The sequence below is a fragment of the Nothoprocta perdicaria genome, unplaced genomic scaffold, assembly GCF_003342845.1.
Source record: "Nothoprocta perdicaria isolate Ctin4 unplaced genomic scaffold, notPer1 scaffold_116, whole genome shotgun sequence".
NCBI classification, from domain to species: Eukaryota; Metazoa; Chordata; class Aves; order Tinamiformes; family Tinamidae; genus Nothoprocta; species Nothoprocta perdicaria.
The window spans coordinates 2,112,368-2,134,539 of record NW_020454272.1 but is presented as its reverse complement, the minus strand read 5'-3'; the positions used below and the strand labels follow the sequence as shown (position 1 = coordinate 2,134,539).

General features: G+C 42.1%; 1 protein-coding gene across 5 annotated transcripts in view; it reads right to left on the bottom strand.

Annotated features, from left to right (window-relative positions):
* Positions 1–1,084: 1,084 nt before the first annotated feature.
* The window catches only part of CNOT4 (CCR4-NOT transcription complex subunit 4), a 68,095-nt gene continuing 47,007 nt past the window's right edge, over positions 1,085–22,172 (bottom strand). For 3 of the 5 annotated variants that reach the window (XM_026053497.1, XM_026053496.1, XM_026053499.1), the window contains exons 8-12: positions 21,187–21,244; positions 20,663–20,912; positions 18,341–18,838; positions 2,663–2,875; positions 1,105–1,872 (exon numbers count right to left, since the gene is read on the bottom strand). In XM_026053497.1, the coding sequence (XP_025909282.1) occupies positions 1,571–1,872; positions 2,663–2,875; positions 18,341–18,838; positions 20,663–20,912; positions 21,187–21,244 (1,321 nt within the window). In that variant the 3' untranslated portion in view covers positions 1,105–1,570. Of the gene's footprint in view, positions 1,873–2,662; positions 2,876–18,340; positions 18,839–20,662; positions 20,913–21,186; positions 21,245–22,172 lie in introns of all 5 variants that reach the window. The other 2 variants (XM_026053500.1, XM_026053501.1) reach the window with 1 other exon arrangement.

Here is a 22,172-nt window from a genome sequence, read left to right as displayed (position 1 = left end):
CTCTTAGGCAGCATGAATCCAAGGTGCCCTGCTTCAGTGAAATTGTTTTTCAGCTTTTTGAGGTGGAGGGCACTGGAAGCCGCGGCAGCAGCGCCCAACCTCTGCCATGTGCCCAAACCTTGCTCCCAAGTTCCCTGCCCCAAGGTGAGGCCTTTAATTAAGGTCTTTCATCCTTCAGATTTCACAGGATAGCAGGAAGACTTGAACACAAATGGCTTTTAGCTGTTACCATGAGTGAAGAAAACAGAATCCCTTATTTTAAGATACATATGCTTTCTTTCCAGTCCTCAAAGTTACCATGCATCACAGCATTCTGAATCTCCAATACATTTCTCCATGTGGAAGTAGCTTCAGTTTAGGATGAACACGAGGAAAAAAATAAAAATACAAGGACACATAATTTTAAGTTAAAAAAAAAGAAAAGCAAACACAAAATCATCATCAAGTTTTCTGTTTTATTTAAGATTTTAGTTTTAATTCTGAAGAAAGAGGTACATTTCCTTGGTTTTAGTTTTAGCGTCAGGTTATAACCATGTTTATTTGTTTCTTTTTCCTGTCTTTTCAATACTGCACAAACGTCCAGAAACTACAGGGTTAAGTAAAAGCTGCAGGCAGAGGAGGTCAGAGGTTGCTCCTGATGGTGATCATGTGGCCCCAATGCAGTGCTATCCCAGAGTGCCCTTACCAGGTGAATCCTTGTTTTTATTTTTTTTTGTTTTTTTTTTTTTTTTTTGTTAAAAAAAAAAAAAGAAAGAGAGACTGACAGAGGAGACAGAAAGACTTAAGTAAATATCACTCGTGTTTCAGCTGCTTATAATTATATTATGTATACACTAGGTATTAAATCTGTGAATACTTTTAAAACATTAAAGTTTACTTTAAATCTAAAGCCAAAATTAAAAAAAACACCTTATTCTCCCCTCTTTAAACCACTCTTTAGCAATATGCCAGTTACTCATAGCTATAAGTATGTTTGTTTTGTCCCTCAACACACTTCATGTCAAACCTCTTACTGACAAAATAAAGTCCCTCTTTCAAAAAAAAAAAAAAAAGAAAAGAAAAAAGCAACATCCCTGTGTAGTGCCACACTGAATGCAAAATAAATGCTAGGCCACTGCTTGCCTCACATGTTCAGTAACTTTGTTTAAATTAAATACCTTTTTCCTTTCTCTGCATTGGATTCTCCATTGCATTTTTCCCCTACTATAGATTGACACTTTCCCACTAGGCAAAAAATACTCATGTGCAAAAAGACGTAAGACAGTAATATTCTCTTTTAAGCATTGAGACTGCATTTTGGTATCTCTCTCTCTCTTTTTTTCTTAGGCTGCTTCAGGAAATATTTCAAACAGTGTATTTGAAACACTGGCTCAGCAGAAACTCAACAAAAAGCCGGTCATGACCCTGCGATGGCATTGCATGTGGGGGGGAGGTTTGATCAGGAACTGGATTCTTCAGAAAGAAAGATATGAGGGGCAACAGTAGGTGGGCGTGGGGAGGAGTGGGGGTAGGACACTTCCTGCATTTCTAACGTTTTTTCTTTTTTCTTCTTCTTTGCCTTCCCCCTTTCCTAGTGACGATCCAGCGCTGAGCTCTGTAGTAGATCTGTGGGGGTTTTGCTGGGGGGTCTGAAGGCTGTCTGAAAGCCTGGTGGGGGGGAGTGGAAGCTGGTGGGGTTTGACGGAGGAGAGTAGGGATTCCAACTGGCTCTGTGCAGCGGGATCTGTGTGCCGAAGGGGTTACTGTGGTGTGTCTGTGACGGCGCTGCGCTGGGGCCGTCCATCTCTGTGAGGGCCTGAAGAGATTTTAGCCAATGTGGAGGATTGTCATCTTGAAGGGTGTCTAAACTGTTTCCTGTGGAGGCTGGGATACCTACGCAGAGAAAAAAAAATAAAAAGGAGAGAAAAACAGGAGACAGACAAGTCAGAGCAGAAGTGGTATGGGGAGCATGAAGGAGGTCAATTTAACCTAACAGCAGTGAGAAAACATGGTTAGTTTGTACAGAGAATGCATTTTACATCGTTACGTAAAATTACCCTGCCCACAAAACATTTAACATGTATATCCAGGTATGGGAAAGTACCCTCTCAGAGTACTGCCCCACACCAGACACTGCCCTGCTACCCGTCCTGCACAAGGACGATCCCTGCTTGCACGCTCCTGCCACAAGCCCTAGCACTGCGCTGAGCGCTTCGCTGCCTCCGTGCATCACGCTGCAGCCTCGCTGACAGGGAAACACAGCCAGACAGCCTTATAAGAGAGAGCTTTATAAACAAGTGGAGTATGTCCCTTTTCAAGTAGCAAAGTCCAGTTAAAGCTTTCAGTGCCTCAGGAGCAGCGCGCACACCGGACGGGCCACCCGGCACGAGGGGCGCCCGCGTGGACCCTATGGATGAGCACGGACGCCCTGACTGCCTGCCGAGGCCCCGGGCATGCACTGCAAAGGGCTAAGTGACACTTTGTTAAGCCTAGCGCTTCCACAAAAATCCCTAGACCCTGGAAGTTTTGTGGATGGGAGCTGGAAGAGACCACCGCATACTGCCTTTTTTTGTCTTTTTTCTTTTTTTTTTTTTTTTTTTTTTTTCTCCAGATGCAGATCAGTTTGTGCCAAATACCCATTTGATGGTTTGCCAGCAGGGCTGAAGGAGTGAGAAACGGTTACCTGTGATGATTGCGGGGTCCATCCAGCTGCCAGGGCTGTCCCAACTCAGGCTGTCGGTGGTGGCAGTGTTGGACGTTGGTACACTGTGGTTGGCGTTGGAGGGGGAGGAAGCATTGGGCAGTCCACCAAAGTTGATGTTAATGTTCGGTAGAAGTGCCCTTAGCCCGTCCTGCCATTCCTTCATATTTAAACTCTCTACAGAACTGGTGTTGTCTGGGAGATTTACCAACAAAAAAAAAATGAAAGATAAAAAAATAAAAAGCTGAAGTTAGAAACAGAGGTCCTTCTTTGGTCGGGTATGGGATTTTAATTTTACTTTTTAAACTATGCATTTAATACTTTCCCTATCCAAAAACTGGGAGATGTTTATACGGCCTATGAATTATGCAGAGATGCTGGCAGGTCTTAAGCCAAGCGTTAAGAGTAGGAGAAAGATTTAACTCCTCCTCCAATTCATATTCCCCYGTTTTTTCAATTCAGAGACTTGAATACCTAAGGTGAGGGCAGTTCTCCCTCTGTTTGGACTGGRGGACAACCCACCAAATTCTTTAGGAGAAGATTGCTGCATGCTGGATGACCCCATTCAACTGCTTTATCAGCGGTGAGCAGACTTGAGAGGGTTGTTCTTTGAAGTATATTGAAGTGAAGAAAGGCTAGGGAGGGCTTTGCTATAGAAATCCAATCACTCGAGGAACCAGRAAGGTGGGGGAATATCACAAAAGGTTTTGCTTTACTACAGCTTGTTCATTCACTGCCCTACAGATGTTCTTCCGAAGGAAACTGTGACCAGGTTCTCATGGAGTTGGAAGGAACGCAATTTCCTCTTGCAGTTGTMGAACAGTAGCAAAAATTCTTCAAACACCTCTCAAAATAATTCCCAGCACAACAATATCCTCAAGCTTTAGTCAGAGGCAGACCAGCTGTACCAAGACAGGCAAGTCTGCATTATTTGTCTTGCTATTTCAGGGCACGGACTGACAGAAAAGTTTAAGAGGGTAACTTCGCTATCAGCACTACAGCAAACAACTATTGGGTCCTAATGATTCATTCCTTGGTTTTGGTATCTTGAAACAAAACGCACCAGCAACACAGACACAAGCATCCTAATGTCCACCAGCAAATACCAAAAGCTCTGCAGTCCAATTTATCTGAACAGAAAGGACAGGACACTGGGGCTAACTCTTGCTCCAACAAAAATGTAGCAGCACTGTATTTTATACCATCTCTGGCTATCCTAGCTCAAAAGAGGATTTTCATCCCAATAAGCAGTATTATAATGATGAGATATTTGCACAGTACTGCTCCTCTAACAAAAACAGAGGAGATTTAAGTCTGCATTAGGAAAAAAAAATCAGAGGACATCAGTAACTCGCAAGTAAACATTCACTATCAACCATTCCTTGATTTTTGTAATTCCTTGATTTTATTTTGTAAAGCTGAACACTCAGAAAGGACTGATGTCCCCAGTGACTACTGTTTGTGACTAGAAAAAAAATGCAAGTTGTTGAAAACCTGGTACTTCCATATAGCCCTTCCCTTCTCCAGGGCTGAATTGCCTCCCCCTTACTCTCCCCCCGCGCCCCCCCCCCCCCCCAAAAAAAAAAAAAAAAAAAAAAGGAATGTATTTTAAACAAGACAGTGTTCTCTTGCTCAGGGCAAGGAGCTTCGAACGCAAACAGCAGTGTACCTAAGTCAAACTGCAGTCTGTGCCATCAGCTGAACTCCCAGCGGGTCCCTGGCTTCACCTGCCATAGCCACTTAGCCCGCAATGACTCCTGCGGCCGGGTATTCCCGGCCCTCAGAACGCCTGAGCTGGCCACTTGGTAAAGCCACAGGGGTAAAGCCAAGCTCCCAGCTCATTTCTGTGCTCGTTTCCGTGTGTGCACAAGCACCTCCACGAGCACGAGGGCAGGTGCCCTCAAGCGAGGCGCTGAGGCAGAGCGGTGACGGCGCCAACGCCCCCRCAGGCTCCGGAACCTTCCGCGCCGCCGGGCGGGCAGGTGCACGGCCTTCACGGCGGCAGGGCGGGATTTGGCCAGAGCTTCGGCAACCACTACCACCCTGGGCCTGGGGAATCCCTCCTCCTCCAAGGTTAGGGCATAGGGCACCTCAAAGTGAAGGCAGACAAGTCTTATGTGGGAAGGAACAGGAAAGACAGGTCAACCATCAAGTGGCAGATACAAATAAAAAGCCCACCCTTGAGTTCGTGCAGCACATGACATTAAGTGTCACAGTGGGGTGGAAGGGAGGAACAACTACTGAATATGACMAGCTCTGGGCAACGTTTGGTTTTGTTTCCTCCGGGGGCTCACAGGCATCCGGACACAACACACTGCAGACGTGGAGAACAAGTCACCCTGGGAGGGCAGCGCAGGGTTTGCCCGTCWGCTCTGTGGTGTATACCAGGGTTTGACACGCAGTGGCAAGTGGCTCCCACTTGGGCTTTCCCTTCTGCTGAAGATCAGACTTCCTGCTTGCTCAAACTCCCGCTTTACTGGGCATTTGTATCACAGGGAATAGGCAGCTTTAAGGAGTCGAGTGCATTTAGTTTTCTTTGCTCCTCTTCCGCACCTCCTCAATCTAGTTCAATTACCCTGGCTTTAAACAAAATATATCAAGCAAATCTAAAAGTTTTAGCAGGTCAAACATACTTCATAGGCTCTTGCCCAAATGCCTATTTGAGACAAATCTCTAATTCAGTCACTCCACCAGAATAAAAACAGCCAAATGACTAGCGCAAAAACAACCGTGTGAGAGAAGCTACACAGGACAATCAGTTTTCCCTTTTTCTTTTAACTGCTTCCAAAAGCTTGATGCTAAACTTGTAAAAAACAAGCAGCTCTGCCCAGTTACTCCGTTTGTCCGTACGGAGCAGAACACACACAAGATGCTTTCAGAGCAGCACAACAGTGAACAATCCCCAGTGCATCCCCTGCGAGCTCCTGATCACCTCGCTCACGAGTGATGGGAACCCCAACACCCCTCACAATCAGTAAAATAAATGTGTAGTAAATAACACCCCTGCAACATGCGTTTATGTGCACAGCTTGACTCAGAAAGAGCCTAGTGCCAGCAGGGACAGCCCAGCACCACCAGCAGCAACTGCAACTTCCAAAGGCCAGGATAGGAAAGTGCAGGGTGGCATTTCGTTAGCTCGGGCTAGGACGGCAAAGGGGAGAAGCTGACACCGTTTGTAGCGACAATGCACATGGACCACTTATTTAGCTGAACGCTGAACAAAAGGAAATAATATGAAATCATAAAGATGACTGTCCTTTGTCYTGCCTTGTCAGTACAAAAACACTGTTGGAATTGCAGAAATCAAGGTGAGAGCCCTCAGTGAATTCACTGGTTATAACAGTGTTACTTGCTAGCAATAAGGATGTCTCTRTAACTAAGATCTTGTGCTCTTGAATACAATCAAACCTCAAAGGAGAGTATTCCACAGGAGTTAATGTCTTCTGCCTTTAGCAGAGTTTGCAGGGCTGCCAGGCCAAGCCATGACCAACGCCACTGCCCTCTGGCAAGAGGCACAACAACTGCATCCCTTGGAGCCTGGGAGTTTCGCTGTTTGGCTGATAATGTCACAGTAAAAAGAGGGCTGACCAAACCAAAAGCTTCTCTGCTTTTTTGGAGATGCCCRAGCTCAAAGGAGAGATGGAACAATTGCACTTCTTTTGTAATATGAGATCTGGTAAAGGATTAAAATAGATGGGATTAATACAGGGAATGCACTGGAGGGGAGAGGKAGTGAGCAGCAGTGATGACTTCAAGATGATCTGCTACCTTCTCTTCTAGAACAGATTAACTTAAGAATAATAAAAAAAATCACTGCCATACAGCCAAAATTTCACATGCGTTTCCCATCTTACCAGCCCCTCCAAGAGTTATCCTATCCAGCAGGTTAATCCACAGTTTTTTTCACAACAGATTTCCAGCKCTATCCTCCAAATCCTCAGTTGCTACCTTCCACGAGGAAGGCAAAACTCCTGATGCCAACCAGTGTTTGAGCACTGCACAGCAAGACACAGCAAACCAAGCAGTCAAGCCCTTAGGTCTGTGCTGTAGCTGGCCAAACTGCAACACAGGCCTTACAAATGCAAATACTGCTACATAACAGAGGTAGGAATTACACCTAAYTCACTTAAACAGAAAACCCATGTACATTAGAGAAGGATATTTCAGGAGAAGTTACTGCTCATCCCATGGCCACTTGGTCCTTTTCTGTTCATCAGAAAGGCCACGAAGCTCATACAGTGTTCAATAATAAGAGGCTATCTTCCAGCTAAAACATTTCTATAAAAGGTGTTTCCTATTATATTGCCCTATGTCTTGTAGTAGAAATATGTAGATGTTGGTAGAAGGCAACAATTTTATGACAARCTATCAGATTTCTAATCTCTAATGTGGATTATAATCCAGTATTGTGAGAATTAGTGTTTAAAGTCTTTCCCATTTGAAGGAATGAAAACATTTATTTCCACAGCCTCATACTTATTTAAAGTAGTATGTCCAAGAGCAGGAAAATGTGCAAGCAAGAAGGTTCCAATCCACTCGACTGGAGGGAAAGGTTTTGATGCACCAATTTGAAGATAAATTAGCGACATTAGAAATTTCTCCCCGTTTTGTTTCTGGAACAGAATAACCTGGCAAAGGCCCATTGAAAGAACTAACACTCACATAAAAAGAGAAAAGGAAACAAAATAGAACACACAGCTGACAGACCCATTCTGAATTTCCATCTTCCCTGCATTTTATAATCCYATTTGGTCTGCCAGAAGCTTGTACTCCAGAGGCAAGCCCATCATGCCGTTCTGGAGCTGGAGTTTTTAATGTCAACATGAAGTGACAATGATTTTATCACAAGTTTTCAAAGTCAACCATCATCTTCAAGTGAGCAAATAAGTTTCATCACAAAATTAACTTGCCCACACGTTTTAAAGTAAAAATATTGAGCTAAAATAGAAGCAGCTTGAACGTTCATCTGTTTGATAAATCGATGACTTTATGAATTCTGAAGGCAGTAACCATCCTATCACAACATCTTTTCAGACAGGCTGGCAGCGTTACTTTAACGTGCTGCGTCTGGCAAAGCTTTGACATAATTCCTTGGAATCGGACAGAAGAGTATTTGGGGAAAGGAAGGTTCAGAGGAAGAAAGCCCAGAAAGACAAACTGTTCCATTTTACACAGTATAATCAGTATTTTGGAACAGATCTGTTCAGTAGCTAGCTGCACTGAGCCAGGCTTTTCCCAGCTTCCTAAGTGCTGACCAAGAGCAGCATAATGAGCACTCACAGTGTTGATGCAGCGTTCGTGGTGCTGCTGGCTTCACCTTCTAAAGGTAACAGGGCAGCATTTAGGTCTATTTAGGTGGGAGACAAACACTGCTTGAGTGCTTAAATAAATCTAACAACAAAGACCACAAAATTAGCACATTAAGTATAAAACCACTGCAGTTAGTTCTTTACACTACCAAAATTATACTCCGAGATAATAATGCCTGATTTGGAATTGTGTAACAGGTAATACCTTTACACCAGAAGTTCTAACTAAATTCCWGTCCAAGAGCAAACATTGCTCCCAATGTAGGTTGCAACTTTCTAAGCAGCACATTAGTATGCCACGTGCGTGGCCGGGACAAGGAGCAGTGCTACAGAAAAGCCTCAAATGAGCAAGAGATATTCAGAAGAAAAAACACTGTATGAAACAAACCCGGCCTCATTAGCGAAGCTCTGTAACTGGCTACACACAGGGTAGCAATAAAACAAGTGAAGGGCCTATCGTGGGGCATTTAGGAACAAAATAATGGCACTGCAATAACACAACTGTAAGGAGGCCCTTGTGAAGCAYGCAAGGGCACCGAGCAACAACAGCAGCAACTTCTGAAGCTGTGGACCAGAATGACACAAGAGGACCAGAATGACAAAAAGCTCCACAAGAACAGCCCAGAGGGGGGTGGGGGGAAGAAAATAAATAAAAAGAGACATAAATAAAAAACACAGGAAGTAACCAGAGATGGAGCTCAGCAAAACGCTTTCAACTCGATTTCAGGGAGCAACGTGGCCAGGAGAAAAGCATCCCCCTTGCCGTGACGTCCCCGTGAGCCCCGGGCTCTGCTTGGCACAGAGCAGTCTGCGCTGCTGTGCGGCTGCCCCTCACCCTCCTCCGGGCACTGCCTGCAGCTTCTCATCCCTGTCTCTCCAGAGGACCTGCTGCTACCACTGTTCATCCCATGCAGAAAGTTGYCTGCTATTTCACTCACTGCACGCGTGCATGTGTGTGTAAGAATGGACATTTAGGCTCATCTTACATTGAAGCCATCCCACCACACTATTTAAAAGGTGAGTAAAATCCCATTTCAACAGGCAGGAGTTAAGGTGCAAAGGATTTTATACTCACACTTCATTGCTTCTGTGTATCAGTGGTTTCCCTACAGTGCTCATAACGCTTGTAAACACGTGAAGCATCACAAAGATTCACAGAAACCTGGAAGCTGCATCACTGTGGGAATCAAGAAAATTGACTGTCCCAGTGTCAAAGCAGCGGTGCTGCCCACTGGGGCTGCAGGCAGCCGCTGGSACCTTCACACTGGAGGCACAAATCGACAGCACCACTAAGACAGAGCTGTTTGAAGAGCACATGGAAAATACCTCAGAGACATCTTTGTAGGGCCAGCACCTTGGCAATCCACGTGAAGAGTTTTCTACATTTCTTTCTACAACGTGAATTTTAAAAGATTCCTACAGTGAGAGCTCTAAGAGCAATAGAAACAAGCTATATACACAAACACAGACTCCGGTAGTGTAGGACACCAGTCTACCCTCAACTTCAAATAATGCCAGTAAAGTGGCTTTATTCCATACTGATCCCCATGATTAGATTAAACGCAGATCTACCCAGTTTAAAAAGACAGTCATATAAAGCCAATCAGCACTATTTTCAAGTTAAAAAATAGATACACTTAACACGTAGCTCAGTAAGCCAAATTATCAGGTATTAGAGCAAGATACTGAATTTTAACATGCACATTTTAAAGCTTTTCTAAATTATTTTCCTTCTTACTGATCATATGACATTATAAGCTTTAGACTTTGTGACTACATAAGCTTTAAGACTCAAGAAGTTTAATCTATTTCTCAGGAGAAACCCTTCCAGAACGTCAATGAGCTAATACGTCATCGTAGATAATCAACAGGAAGATTCTTATTTACGTGCAGGTATAATGTCAGATCTTTGTTAGACCAAAACCAAGCAATTTTACACTTAAGTATTTTGGATCATTCCAGCTATTGCCTCACATTTACCATGGCTCAGGTGACCAAGTCTACTGTACAGTTACAGCAACCAGCCATGTTATTTTAAGCTGTAGGAAAGTTTAAATTCTAGCTTGCTTTGAAAAGCACGCTTCACATTTCCACAGTATCCTAGAGTATTCCACTATTTTTATTACTGAATTTGAACCGTTTATTACCGAATGTGCTTAGTGTTCAAGTGCAAGACCTCAATCAAGTCTCATTTGCCACACAAAAATACTCTGCAGTACTTCTACAACAGTCAGTAAATACTCTCCTTTTCACATGAGCAAGCAAGACTCATCTGATGGAGGATCACATAACAAAGTAAGTGCTTCTCTACACTGGTATTCTTACAGTGAGCATGAACTGAGAACACAAAAATCACTAAGATACGAAAAAGAGTGCAAATAAACTCCCCCAATGGTGCACACAGAACACCTTGATTTAAAAAGCCTGGGAAGACATATGAGTTCCTTTCATCTGAACAACCAAACCTAATCTCAGTCTAGGCATGCCTGCTGCTTTTACTTAGTTTCTACATCAATCAAAAAAGTTCAGTCTCACCAGACTACTCCAGAGGTCAGCAGGGAAACACAGCTTTGATCTCACCTGGCCATCCCATACTGTATTTGGGTTGTGTGTACATTTGTGTGTGTTTGTATATGTGCCTCTATCTGTAAGAGCAAAACATGGAGCTTTACCTACTGTCAATGCAATAACTAAAACCTGTAAATAAAATGAGAACTTGACGGTTTTGTCCATAGTTAGCAATAGTCTATAGAACTATAAGGCTCAGGATTTCAAGAATATCCTGACCAGTGCTCAGCCTGGGTGATGAGAGCAGCCTTAGCACAGGGTATGAATATTCTGAGGAATAGTAAATCCATTTTTAGCTTTTCCTCATTCGCAACCAGCAAGGAAGGCTGACATATGCCTGTAAATGCTTCAATCATTGTGTGGAAATATTAAATGCCATCTTACAACAGAGGCAACTCACTTATACTGTTTCCTCCCTTAGTTTCTGCTAAGCTGTTACCTGAAAACTATCCCCATGTGGAGAATGTCAACCTGGCCAGGTACTCGGACATCCAGTTTCTGCCAACATGGCATTTACTGCAGGACTATACCATGTTAATATGATTAATCTTCCTCTGAAATATTACAGCAGAAGTTGCATGATTTCTCTCCATAACATGTCATGTTTTCATGCAAAAAAACCCCAAAACCACCAACCCATTTTAAAAACAGGCATCAAACTGCTCAAAGCAGCATGCGTGCCCTCCACTGCCATCTCTACTAACTTTAAGATCAAAGATTTCCAGCAGTTTGTTGCAAGAGTTCAAACCAAGCTCCCAGAGAAGAGTGCATAGACATTTATACATCAGGCATTACTTGCAATAATATCTCCCATACAATCCTAAGGAGAATTCCATAGAGGCTCTCCAGCAGTCGCAGCGCAAGCGCTGGAAGGCGCTGCAGGAGATGGGCGTCAGCTGAGACCTCCGGGCCGATGGAGCGCAAGGCTGTAGCGCAGGACGGGTGCTGCGGGCGCAGCTCTCAGCAGGATCGGGACGAGGRTACATTAAAGCAGGCAGATCTTCCCAGTAAGTGCAATGAGGGAGGAAGGTACAAGACACCAAGGGAAGGTCAGGGAATATCCATGGCAGAATCCAAACTATGTCATTCTATGTATCTATATATTCTATAAACCTTTATATTGATTTAGTATTTTAAAAATGAGTCAGAGATCTCACTTCCATATACAGGCTACTAAATTTTAAATCTAGTAGTGCCACTTTGAATGTATTAAAACAGTATCTCCAGAGCAAGGGAAGCAAGCCACAAGTTTAGTTTCAAGTTAGATTTCTGTTGCATATTGTCCTGTACATATTCATCACTTCCCAGTGAAGCACAAAATAAGTTATGACAGCAAATAAAAGGAGTCCGAGMTAGAAAGAAGCTCAGAATTGTGGTGGGGATGGGAAGGGGTAAATGCAGACAGACTAAGGGCCTGATGAAGAAGCTGGGAGGGAGCAAGTGCCCAAAAAAATGCTAAGTGTTCCAGGAAAATATTAAGAACTAGTGTGAAAAACTAAATACTCAATGGCAATGGTTACACTAAGAACAGTTACCTTTGCTGAGGAAACCTGAACACGTTAGTGTCTATGCAATGCCCAGCAAAGCCTGTACTGGAAATGGATGAGCATTTGCTATAAAAAAAATGCCTTTTTAAAATTTATTTTCAAGGAGTTGACACCCTGATATCAGAATATGAGGGAGGTGTTGAAAACTCTTCCAGAGCAGAGCAAAGTGCCAAATCTGGCACCTGAAACTGTTTTGTCAGTCAAGATTTTCAAGAGGCTTCAAGATTTTCAATATTTATACTTAATGAGAGAGCCTTCAACAGTAGACAACTATTTATATCCACAGAACTGGGTGCACAGAAAAGTAGGATTTTATCYACATTGCTTCATACCTGGCCACTGTCAGAAACTGAAAATATCAAGGAAGGCCAAATGAACGAGCAGCCACCCTTTAAAGAAGATTAACAGACTATTGCATCTCTCAATGATAAATATAATATCAGCTGCACTTAAAACTGCAGAAAACTCTTCATGACTTGTCAAATCAAGACAAGCAGCGCGACGCACAGTCCTTTGAAGCCCTGCACCTAACCAAAAGCTCCTGCATTACTTCAGCTGTGGCTGGGAGGGAGGCATCAAGCACTTCTGGTGCACAGCTTGTTGAGATCGGGGCATTTTACAATATGCTAAAGCTCCTCTTTAAAGCTCCTCTTTAAACACACATGGRAACAGAAGCAAAACACAAACAGAAAATCCACCCATAAATAATTTTCTTGAGACCACAGAAAAATAATTGGCCATGCTATTTAACTGAGGGGGAAGGGGATTAGTTCTCTACCTCTGTAGGCCACATCCTTTTTTTTTTTTTAAGGAGATGAAATGTAATATTAACAGTCAACCCAGAAAGACAAAAAATCAAAAGAGCAAAGGGCAAATAAAGCAAATTGTGTCCCGAACAGAAATGAGGGTGTATTTTGAAAAAAATAAGTCAGACTGAGACTCTTGGTATTAAAGGCAGTAAATTTCAACATTAATTCCCCTCAAGATCTTGCCTTTCTCCAGAGCCTAAATAAAGTCTTCAAAACCGTCCCATCATAGCCAGCATATTAAGATATCTGCTTGCTTTACTAAAACAAACAACAACAAAACAACTAAAACAACAAAAACAACAAAAGGTAGCACYGGACAGAGAAGGATTTGATGTTCAAGACAAGTTCAGTGGCTGAAGGCAGAGGCCAGATAATCTAGAAGGGGCAAGGGTTGCAATACAGCAGCTTGCTCAGATTTAAAACAGTTGTTGCACAATAGTTGGTCCTTCTTAATACAGCCTTGTGCTTTACCCTCCCTCCTGTCAGCTATTTCTTCACAAAAATTGAGAGCAGACAAGACTCAAAAAAAYGTTCATAATGATACCTTAGTAAAGGATGTAAAACATAACTGCAAAGACTGTTGTATGAGAAAACCTCATTTTCTTAATTATTGGCTCAATCTTTAAATGTACATTTTCCCAATAGTTAGGCTGTGCATATAAGAAACTATGACATCAAAACTAAAAGGTCTCAATATAAGAAAACTTGATTATCACTTATACTCAACTATGAAGACTTAGGATATTCAAGSACCCTTTTCTGGAAACAGACAAAACTTTCCTTGTCCTCTACTTTAAACTGGGTTTTATTTGTACTTCCTCTGTCTCTATGTCCACTCCACTATTTCCCTTAGCTTTTCATTGCATGTATGATACATATATGGAAAGAATGCATACCAAACATACCATGTGGCATCTAAGAAAAATTACAATTTCTAGCCACCTCATGAGTATTTTTAGCATCTTTTAAATTATTGTTTTCTCCTTACAAAGAGAAATTCAGAGGATAACTACGGAATACATAAAATAACAGCTATAACTTATAAAATAACTTAATTTCTTTCTTATAAAAAATACAACAAAAGACTAATTTATTAAAACATTTTCCTCAGACTTTTAATAGTGTATTATTTATTTATTCTTATACTTCTTCTATGGAAGAAAAATCCATGCATACCATCCCTGACTACAGACCACTTAGTAAAGTCAAGAATTAAAACAATCTATTTCTTTTCATTTTCTCCCTGCCAATAAACAAACTAAACTTTACAAATAAACAAGTAAATTGAAAAACTCCCTGCCATGATCCGCAGGGCAGAGGAGAGCCACTGCCCTGTATTCCTAGGCTGTCTGCATACAGTTTAGGTTAAATTGCTTTTAGTAACAACTGTGCTGCCCAGAAAGGAAGAGTCGCTGCACTCTGCTCCTGCAGCACATCTGCACGGCTGCAATGGCCAGGTAAGTCACCTCAGCCATCCCACCCCAGAGCAGAGCAACAAGCCTGAACTGCCACTTGCAAGAGGAATAGAGAACATCTGCCTGAGTCTGCAGAATTCACAGGGCAGAGGGAAGAAAAACTTTCTCTGGAAATCAGAGAGTTCATTTAAATGAAGTCTGCGAACACGACTATACCTTATGAACGTGCCACAATTTATATTATGTCAATTATGCATTATGTCTTATCGGCTTGCAATTGCTAATACATATATACAACTGTGTCACTTCACTGGGAGAAGCAGAACGAGTTTAAGGAATAATTAATAATACCAAATTAACAATTTGGTGCAGTTCATTGAGAAACTGCACCAAAATCCAGAGAGAAATGTGTATTTCCAAGTTTAACAATGCAGCTCTGTCTGGAGCTGAGGCCTTGAAGAACTCACCATAGTTCTGATTCTGGACCAACAGGCACTTCCTTCTAAAATCAAACAACTATTTCACATCATGTGGACAGCAGTGCCCACATAAAGCAAAAAGCAGCAGTAGTTTAAGAGAGAGGCATCGATTTCCTCATTCATACCTCAAAAGCACAAGCACATTTAGCAACACGGCCAGAGCAGTTGGAGTGGGAAGGGTCTCTGTTCCAACCCCGCTGCTCAGCAGGGCCACCCAGAGCTGCTGTGCGGATAAATCAGCCCAAGCTGGGACTCAGAAAGACCAGGCAGCAGTACACTGACTCTAGACGAAGCATTAAAGAAATCTTCAGATGGGCTTGTTTTCACACACATGAGAGGGAAAAGTTCTAAAGGGAAGTCTGAATAGAAAATATAAACTAATGAGATTTAAAAAAATTGCTTATTCTGTGCATTAAGTGCTGATCCCGTATCATCTGTTTTAGGAATTTCTAGTGCAGGGGGGTAACTGTTAAAAGATTTTAACAAACGCTCCACTGATAGCAGGTGAAAGTCTCTGCTAAAAAAAGAAAACTGCGTTTTGCCTACCCTAGGTTTCTCTTCGTGTTCCATTTGGAAGAGCCGAGTTGATGACATTTTCCAAAACACCCTAACAAAAAAAGGTGAAGGGAACTTCAGGCATCCTTCAGCTAATGAGCACTGCTAAGGATCCGCTGTGCCACGTCTGGCCTTTGCCACAGGCCGGCTGGAACGCGAGCAGCAGACGCGGCTGCCAGGCGCCGGCCGCGCGGCCCGGCCTCGCGCGCCCCTTTCTGCTACCACCCCCACAGACACCTGAGTCTGTCTGTACATCTATCCAGTGAGCAAAGCAGCTGCACAGTTAGATACGCCTACACCTGACAGAGGCAAAATAAGCATGAAAAACAGGAATTATTTCCTCAGCAAAGGTATCTATAATTCACTGAGAGGCTGTACACAACATATGGACTTGAAAAGACAGAATAACCAAATCTAATTTCAAATTAAGTCAACATGCACAAGGGCACGTCCTCATTTTCAAGTTATTAGTGCTTCTGAAGTATTAACTATCATACAAACAACACAAATCAGTCTCAAACACAAAACCATAACAATACAAGACTAAGCTAATTTCTGACAACTGGCATTTTCTTTTTCAAAGAAATATTAAAACTAATATGTAGATCAACTGAGAAATGCTTGCAGGGCAGCAACTGAGGCTACCCAATCCCACACCAGGCAACGAACACTGTTTTCTGTAACACAAGATCATGAGCAACTCTAACTAACTTTCCAGAGATACAACAGCAGATTTTTTTCCCTGTTTTTCGCACTGCAACTGTCCAAATTAGGGATTGATTGGTTCGAGCAGTTACATACATAAAAAAAGAAGGATATTTAAAGGTATCATTACTGTTACCTTAACACACATCTGGAAAAGTGTAAGACGCTGGCTGTGCACCAACTATGAACCCAGAACCTGCTTCTTCAAAAGTTGAGGCAAGAAACTAAAACCTTCTCTAAAAACGAAGAGAACCACTTGTAAATGTCACAGCAAACTAATGATTTTTTTTTAAAAAAATACTTTTCTAAAGTCTGTCTCCAGGTGAGGAGCAGCTTCTTTACTGTTAGGGTGACAGAGCAGTGGAACAGGCTGCCCAGGGGGGTTGTGGAGTCTCCTACTCTGGAGGTCTTCAAAACCCGCCTGGATGCCACCCTGTGCCACATGCTGTAGGTGTGCCTGCTTGAGCAGGAAGGTTGGACTRGATGATCTGTAGAGGTCCCTTCCAACCTTAAATATTCTGTGATTCTGTGAATCTGTAAAGTCAGTCTATACTGCAAACAGATTGTATTTTTCAATACAAGGATTTTTTGAGCCTTAGTCCAAGCTCCAAGTCTTACTTTTSAGCTCCAAGAGATGTCATCAGTCCCTTGAATTAGCTCTTTTTAGACGCGATTCACAGAAGATGGATAAATCCAAACTTAATGCCCGGGATACTGCCTTCAAGCTTCAGGGAGTTCGGGGAGAAGAGTAATAGTTTGCCCTGCTATCAGGCTGCTGCTTTTGCAACTGCACATCAAGAATTAAATGTTGTTTTTCCTTTTTCAATTCAAAATAATCAGTATCAGTTAATTGGTAACTTCGTTTTTAAAACTGTCAGTGCTAACATGAAGACTTTCAAACTATTTACATTTGTAGTCTGGTGCAAGTGTTTGTGTTATAAACCAGCCTAAGGACACACTGCAGCAGTGCCACGGCTTTGACAAGGCTTCCAAGAGGAAAGAGGACAGAAAAGAAACAGCCCAAATTAGCTCTTGCACTAGAAGCAAAAACACGCAGTGACTTTCTCACTCACTTCCTCAGAGGATAAGGAGCACTTCTCAAATCCTATCAGGAAAAAACAGCTGTGACAATCTCAGTAACCATTTTTCTTCTTCCCATATCTAAAACAGCTTACGTAGAGTTTCTTCCCACAGTTGATTACAAACTTAATAAAAAAATTAATTTAGATTTTCCTGTTAGGAAAAGGGAACCAGTCCTGTCCAAGCCTTATAGGAAACATGGAAGCAATTCAAATTTCACAAGGGAACTTCTGACCAAACCAATACTTGCTTCAATCAGCTCATTAGTTGCAGCAGTTACAGTAAGAGGCTATCAGTCCATCCAGGGCAGCCTACCCTGGCCTGAGCGCTCATTTATTTTCCTCCTACATCCCAGAGCTCACAATCAGGACAAATCCTCTTACACCCACTGCAAACATCCACTAAGGTAACAATTAGCATAATATTGAAGCTATGTGAAACACAGAAATTAACAGCACCAAACTGCTTTTTACGCATATATTCCATTATGTGCAAAAAGGAACAACCCAGCCAATAAATACATCTGGCACATTTCCCCCCCTTTTCTTTTTTTCCCTCTTTTTTTTTTTTTCCCTTCCTTCCCCTAGGGTTCTGCTCAGCATCTGAGCGCCATGGGTACTTCCAGGGCCTGCTCTTCTGAAGCTAAGGTAACAATTAGCATAATATTGAAGCTATGTGAAACACAGAAATTAACAGCACCAAACTGCTTTTTACGCATATATTCCATTATGTGCAAAAAGGAACAACCCAGCCAATAAATACATCTGGCACATTTCCCCCCCTTTTCTTTTTTTCCCTCTTTTTTTTTTTTTTTTTTTTCCCCCCCCTTCCTTCCTGAAGGGTTCTGCTCAGCATCTGAGCGCCATGGGTACTTCCAGGGCCTGCTCTTCTGAAGCAAAGCCATTCTGGCAGGACTGAGGAACCAAGATACCAATGTGTTTTGGCACAAAATTAAGCGGGCACAGAATACTCCACCTTCCTTATAAAGCTCAATATTACAAGGCTAAGTATCCAGTTACATTTTTAAAGAGAACAGAAAGGGCTTACTTAAAAGTGTTCCTCCCTCCCTTTATAAACCTAGGCAAGAGATACAATTCTAACACCTGTAGCTGGCTATTCCCTTCTGCTGTCCTGGCTCAGAGAAGCAGAGAGCAGGAATTAACTCATATTCACGGCTGTCCCGATGCACCTACCTGATATAGGGATCCCTCCCAGACCTGTGCTGTGCTGTGGCGGGAGATTCAAGTCCAAGAAATTACTATTTGAGGTGGGATTTGCTGTGTGGTTCAAGTGCATGATGCTATTGCGTGGGAAGGCCATCCAAGGATAGCGAGCTGCTTGGCCTGGAAAACTGAAGGAGTTGTAAACTGCTCGGTGCTGTTGAAACTGCGGGAACCTCTGTGGCATGACTGGAAAGGTGCTACTGAGAGAGTTGGCATTTGTGGGAGCAGCAGGATGCAGGAATCCAGAGCCTGGCCCTTTGGCAGCTGTAGTGTGTGGGGTGGGGTTCTGAAGAGATGTGGGCGAGAGGGAAGGTTGGTCTTGGACTGACAGTTCCTTCTCAATCAGGTCTGCTAAGGCTTTGCGGGTGATGTCAAAGGGGTCAAACCCTAAGTCGTCCTCTTGCTGTTTGGAGGAACCAAACCCAAAAGCCGCTTGCCAGTCTGTTGAGGAGGACACTGGTATAGTTTCTGTTGGAGAACAACATGAAGGAGAACAAGAATTAGCAAGTTAATTATCCATACGAACACTTCTGCCTCAATGAAATCTGTGTTACCAGTTCGCTTTCAYGTAACACTCCTTTAAGGTTCCCCCCAAAGGGGCACCTTATTCATCAGCCAAGACTTCCATTTTCACAGCTCAAGCTACCTGAAGTGTTAGCATCTTTAATACAGAATTGCTCAGAGCCTACACGACTGACTCCCTCTGCCAATGTACTGTTTTAATAGCAGAGTGTAGGAAGAAATCAATGCAAACACTTGTTTAAAGCTGTTCTTGTTCCCCAACTGAAGTGTGATTAAGCAGAAATTTTTAAAGTTACTATTCTGTTAATTACTTTGCTTTCAGTGTTAATGCTATACTTAAGCTCTGCTGTGCAAAAAGGTAACAGGAAAGATGAAACCTCTTAAAAATATTTCTAAGTAGTAATAAAAAAAAAAGTATTTCAGTGAAGAAACACAGGTGTGAAGTCCACACCTTGATAAATGAAAAAAATCAACATCTTATAATGCAGTTTCTAAGTATTTTTAGACAGCGCTGCAAAAAAATGAGTTATGAGAACTTTATGGGTTTCAATTCATAGTTTGCTTCATTATACTGTTCTAAGTTATTTAGTTCAGGCTCAGTGGATACTGGTTCTAACTTCACAGTATTTTTCTTCACAACCATGCTAGAGAAAATCCGTGTCTACAAGGTGTTGTCACTTACAACACTTACTCCCTCTGCTGGTAGGGAACCTTGACTACTACTTTAAAAAAAGCTACACTTATGCACAGAGAAGTCCCTCTCGCAGAGCAAACCTGTGGTTCCATTTTCTCATATTATCAGAGGCTTCAGAATTAAGAGTGCTGTTGGACATACATATTCTTCATATGCTGCTTTAAATAGCAATAACACATGTGATACTAATTATAAAATAAACAGATCTCCACCATCTGGAGGTTGTCTCTCACTGAGCTTAATCCTCACAAAATCAACAAGTACGATACCTCAGCAGCAGTTAATTTCTTAACTAATTAATATTGTTTACAAAGGGGATTATCACATCCAGAACAGCATCAAAAGATTAACCACTATGCAAAGAGCAACTGTATCCCAAAGTATAACTAAATTCTTTTTATCATTTGTATCATTTCACTTAATTTTCTAATGCGTTTCAGATTTATGATATGTGAGCTCCTGAATACTGGGCATGTTAACATGCCCAACAGTATGTATATGCAACCTGTAACAGTCATATTTTCATATGGAGTGATATTTCATAGCAAAATCACTGGAGAACTGGATGTATCCAAATTCTAGTTGCTGCAATTAACTGTATTTCTACCATTTCTTTCACTTCAGAAAGATAGATTAGTCAACTTCACTTAACTATGCAGTATGGTAAGAAGCGTTAGGAATTACAAAAGAGGTTAGACCAACATATCCTGACATCGTGTATTTACTTCATTCCCAACAGAAACYTGAAATGCTAGTATTAAGCATACTTGCTACTTGTCCTCTTACTTAGGAAGGTACTTAGCTAAGRAAAAAAGAACACTAGAAAATACTAGAAAAATACTAGAAAGTTAGAACAAACATTCTTACAGAATAATCTTAACAATAAAATCTAGACAGTTGGAGAACAGTAGTTTTTCTTAGAAGAAACCCTTATGTCGGTGCAATTCATCTACAGCTTTTGTGAAGATGGGGGGGGGAACAAAACAAAATAAATCCTGGACTTGCTGGCATCACACAATTTTGGATGTGAGTTACTTGAGCAGGCAACATCCAGCAAGGCAGCCACAGCTCCTTACCTGATGTGAAGAGGCTCTGTGGTTCTGGTGCTGTGGGCCAGTCATTGGAAGTCTGTGGAGAACTGGGGAATGGAGGGAGCCCACTGGGGATGGGGTTGGGGTGCCGGAAGTTGTCAGAGAAGAGCGACTGTGATTCTGTTACAGCCCCTTCGAACGGGGACCGCGCACTGTGATTAGATGAGCTGATGGGTATGACTGGATTGGGTTTTGATAAACCAGGTGGTGGTGAAGGTGTGTCACTGTTTGTTATCTGCAGGCAAAGCAGAGAGAGGAACGACACTGTATTGACTGTACTTCAAATAGTGTTCACTGCTACCCTGAGGAGACTTCCTCAAAGCTTTTGGTTGGAATTAGTTTAATTAGTATGTACAATGTTTAATGCCAAATCAACCAGAGGCAGCATTTTGCAATTTTGTCCAAAATTATGATTTTCTTCTAAAAGTAATTGCTTCGCAAAATACAAGTTGCATCAGGCCCTTAGCCAAACTCAGTTCATACTTTCACAGCCTTTATCTTTGTCTTACCTGCTGAGAGCTGTCACCATTTCCTATACTGAGGGAATCGGAAGGTTTGTCGATAGGGCTGGAAAAGCAGGAGAGGAAAAAAAGTCAGTGATACGGCCCAGTATTCAAAGTGAACAATTGCTTTTCAGTGATATAAATATCTTGAAATAAAAACAAAATTAATTTTCCAGCCTTAAAAAGGAAAAAAAAGTACATTTGTGAGACTGCTTTCAATCACGAGCATTCCAGCTCTTTGCCATAATCTTTTAACCCCCCTCCTCTCCATTCTGCTGGCTTGCCCTGTTAAGGAACAAAAGGAAAGTTTTAAACATCTTCAAAGCAACTCTGTGCCATTCAARAGACAGGATTATTGTACGATGGCAGCACTCCGTTTTGTGATCAGCTCCATCTCTTCTGTTACTGAAGAAAGTTTGAAAATGGATATATTTCCCCATATCTAAACTCTTAATTCCCATATACATCCTAAATAAATCTGGGAAGAAATAAGAGATTAAAATTGACTTAGCACCAGGACAGACTGGTTAAGTTTCCCATCAGCCTTTAAGCTTTAACTAGCAGAAATTAATTCTGAAGTGCAGAACAGATTTTGTTCTGACAATGACAAGGGAGGGAAAACACAGAGGAAAAGACACAACATTTAAAACAAACAAAAGTCATAGAGCAAACAAAGAATAAAGATGAGAAACAACAGAAAACCACTTCAGAAAGCTGTTCTCTGGGAATGAAGGTAATGCAGCTGGAATGGCACCTCTCAGCGTTCAAGATCAACAGGTATCTATGAGCAGCCTTCGTTCTGCTCAGTTTTCTACCATCTATGCAGTGCTAGCCTCAGTTCAGATGAAGGCCTCTGCTTTACAACCTATAGGTGTTTTCATTCTAGCCACCCATAAGAAACAGCATGCAAAAATATTAGGCCACACCGCCCGAAAGTCAAATTCTTTTAAACACAAGTTAAAATTAAGAATTAAATGTCAAAAACAGAAATG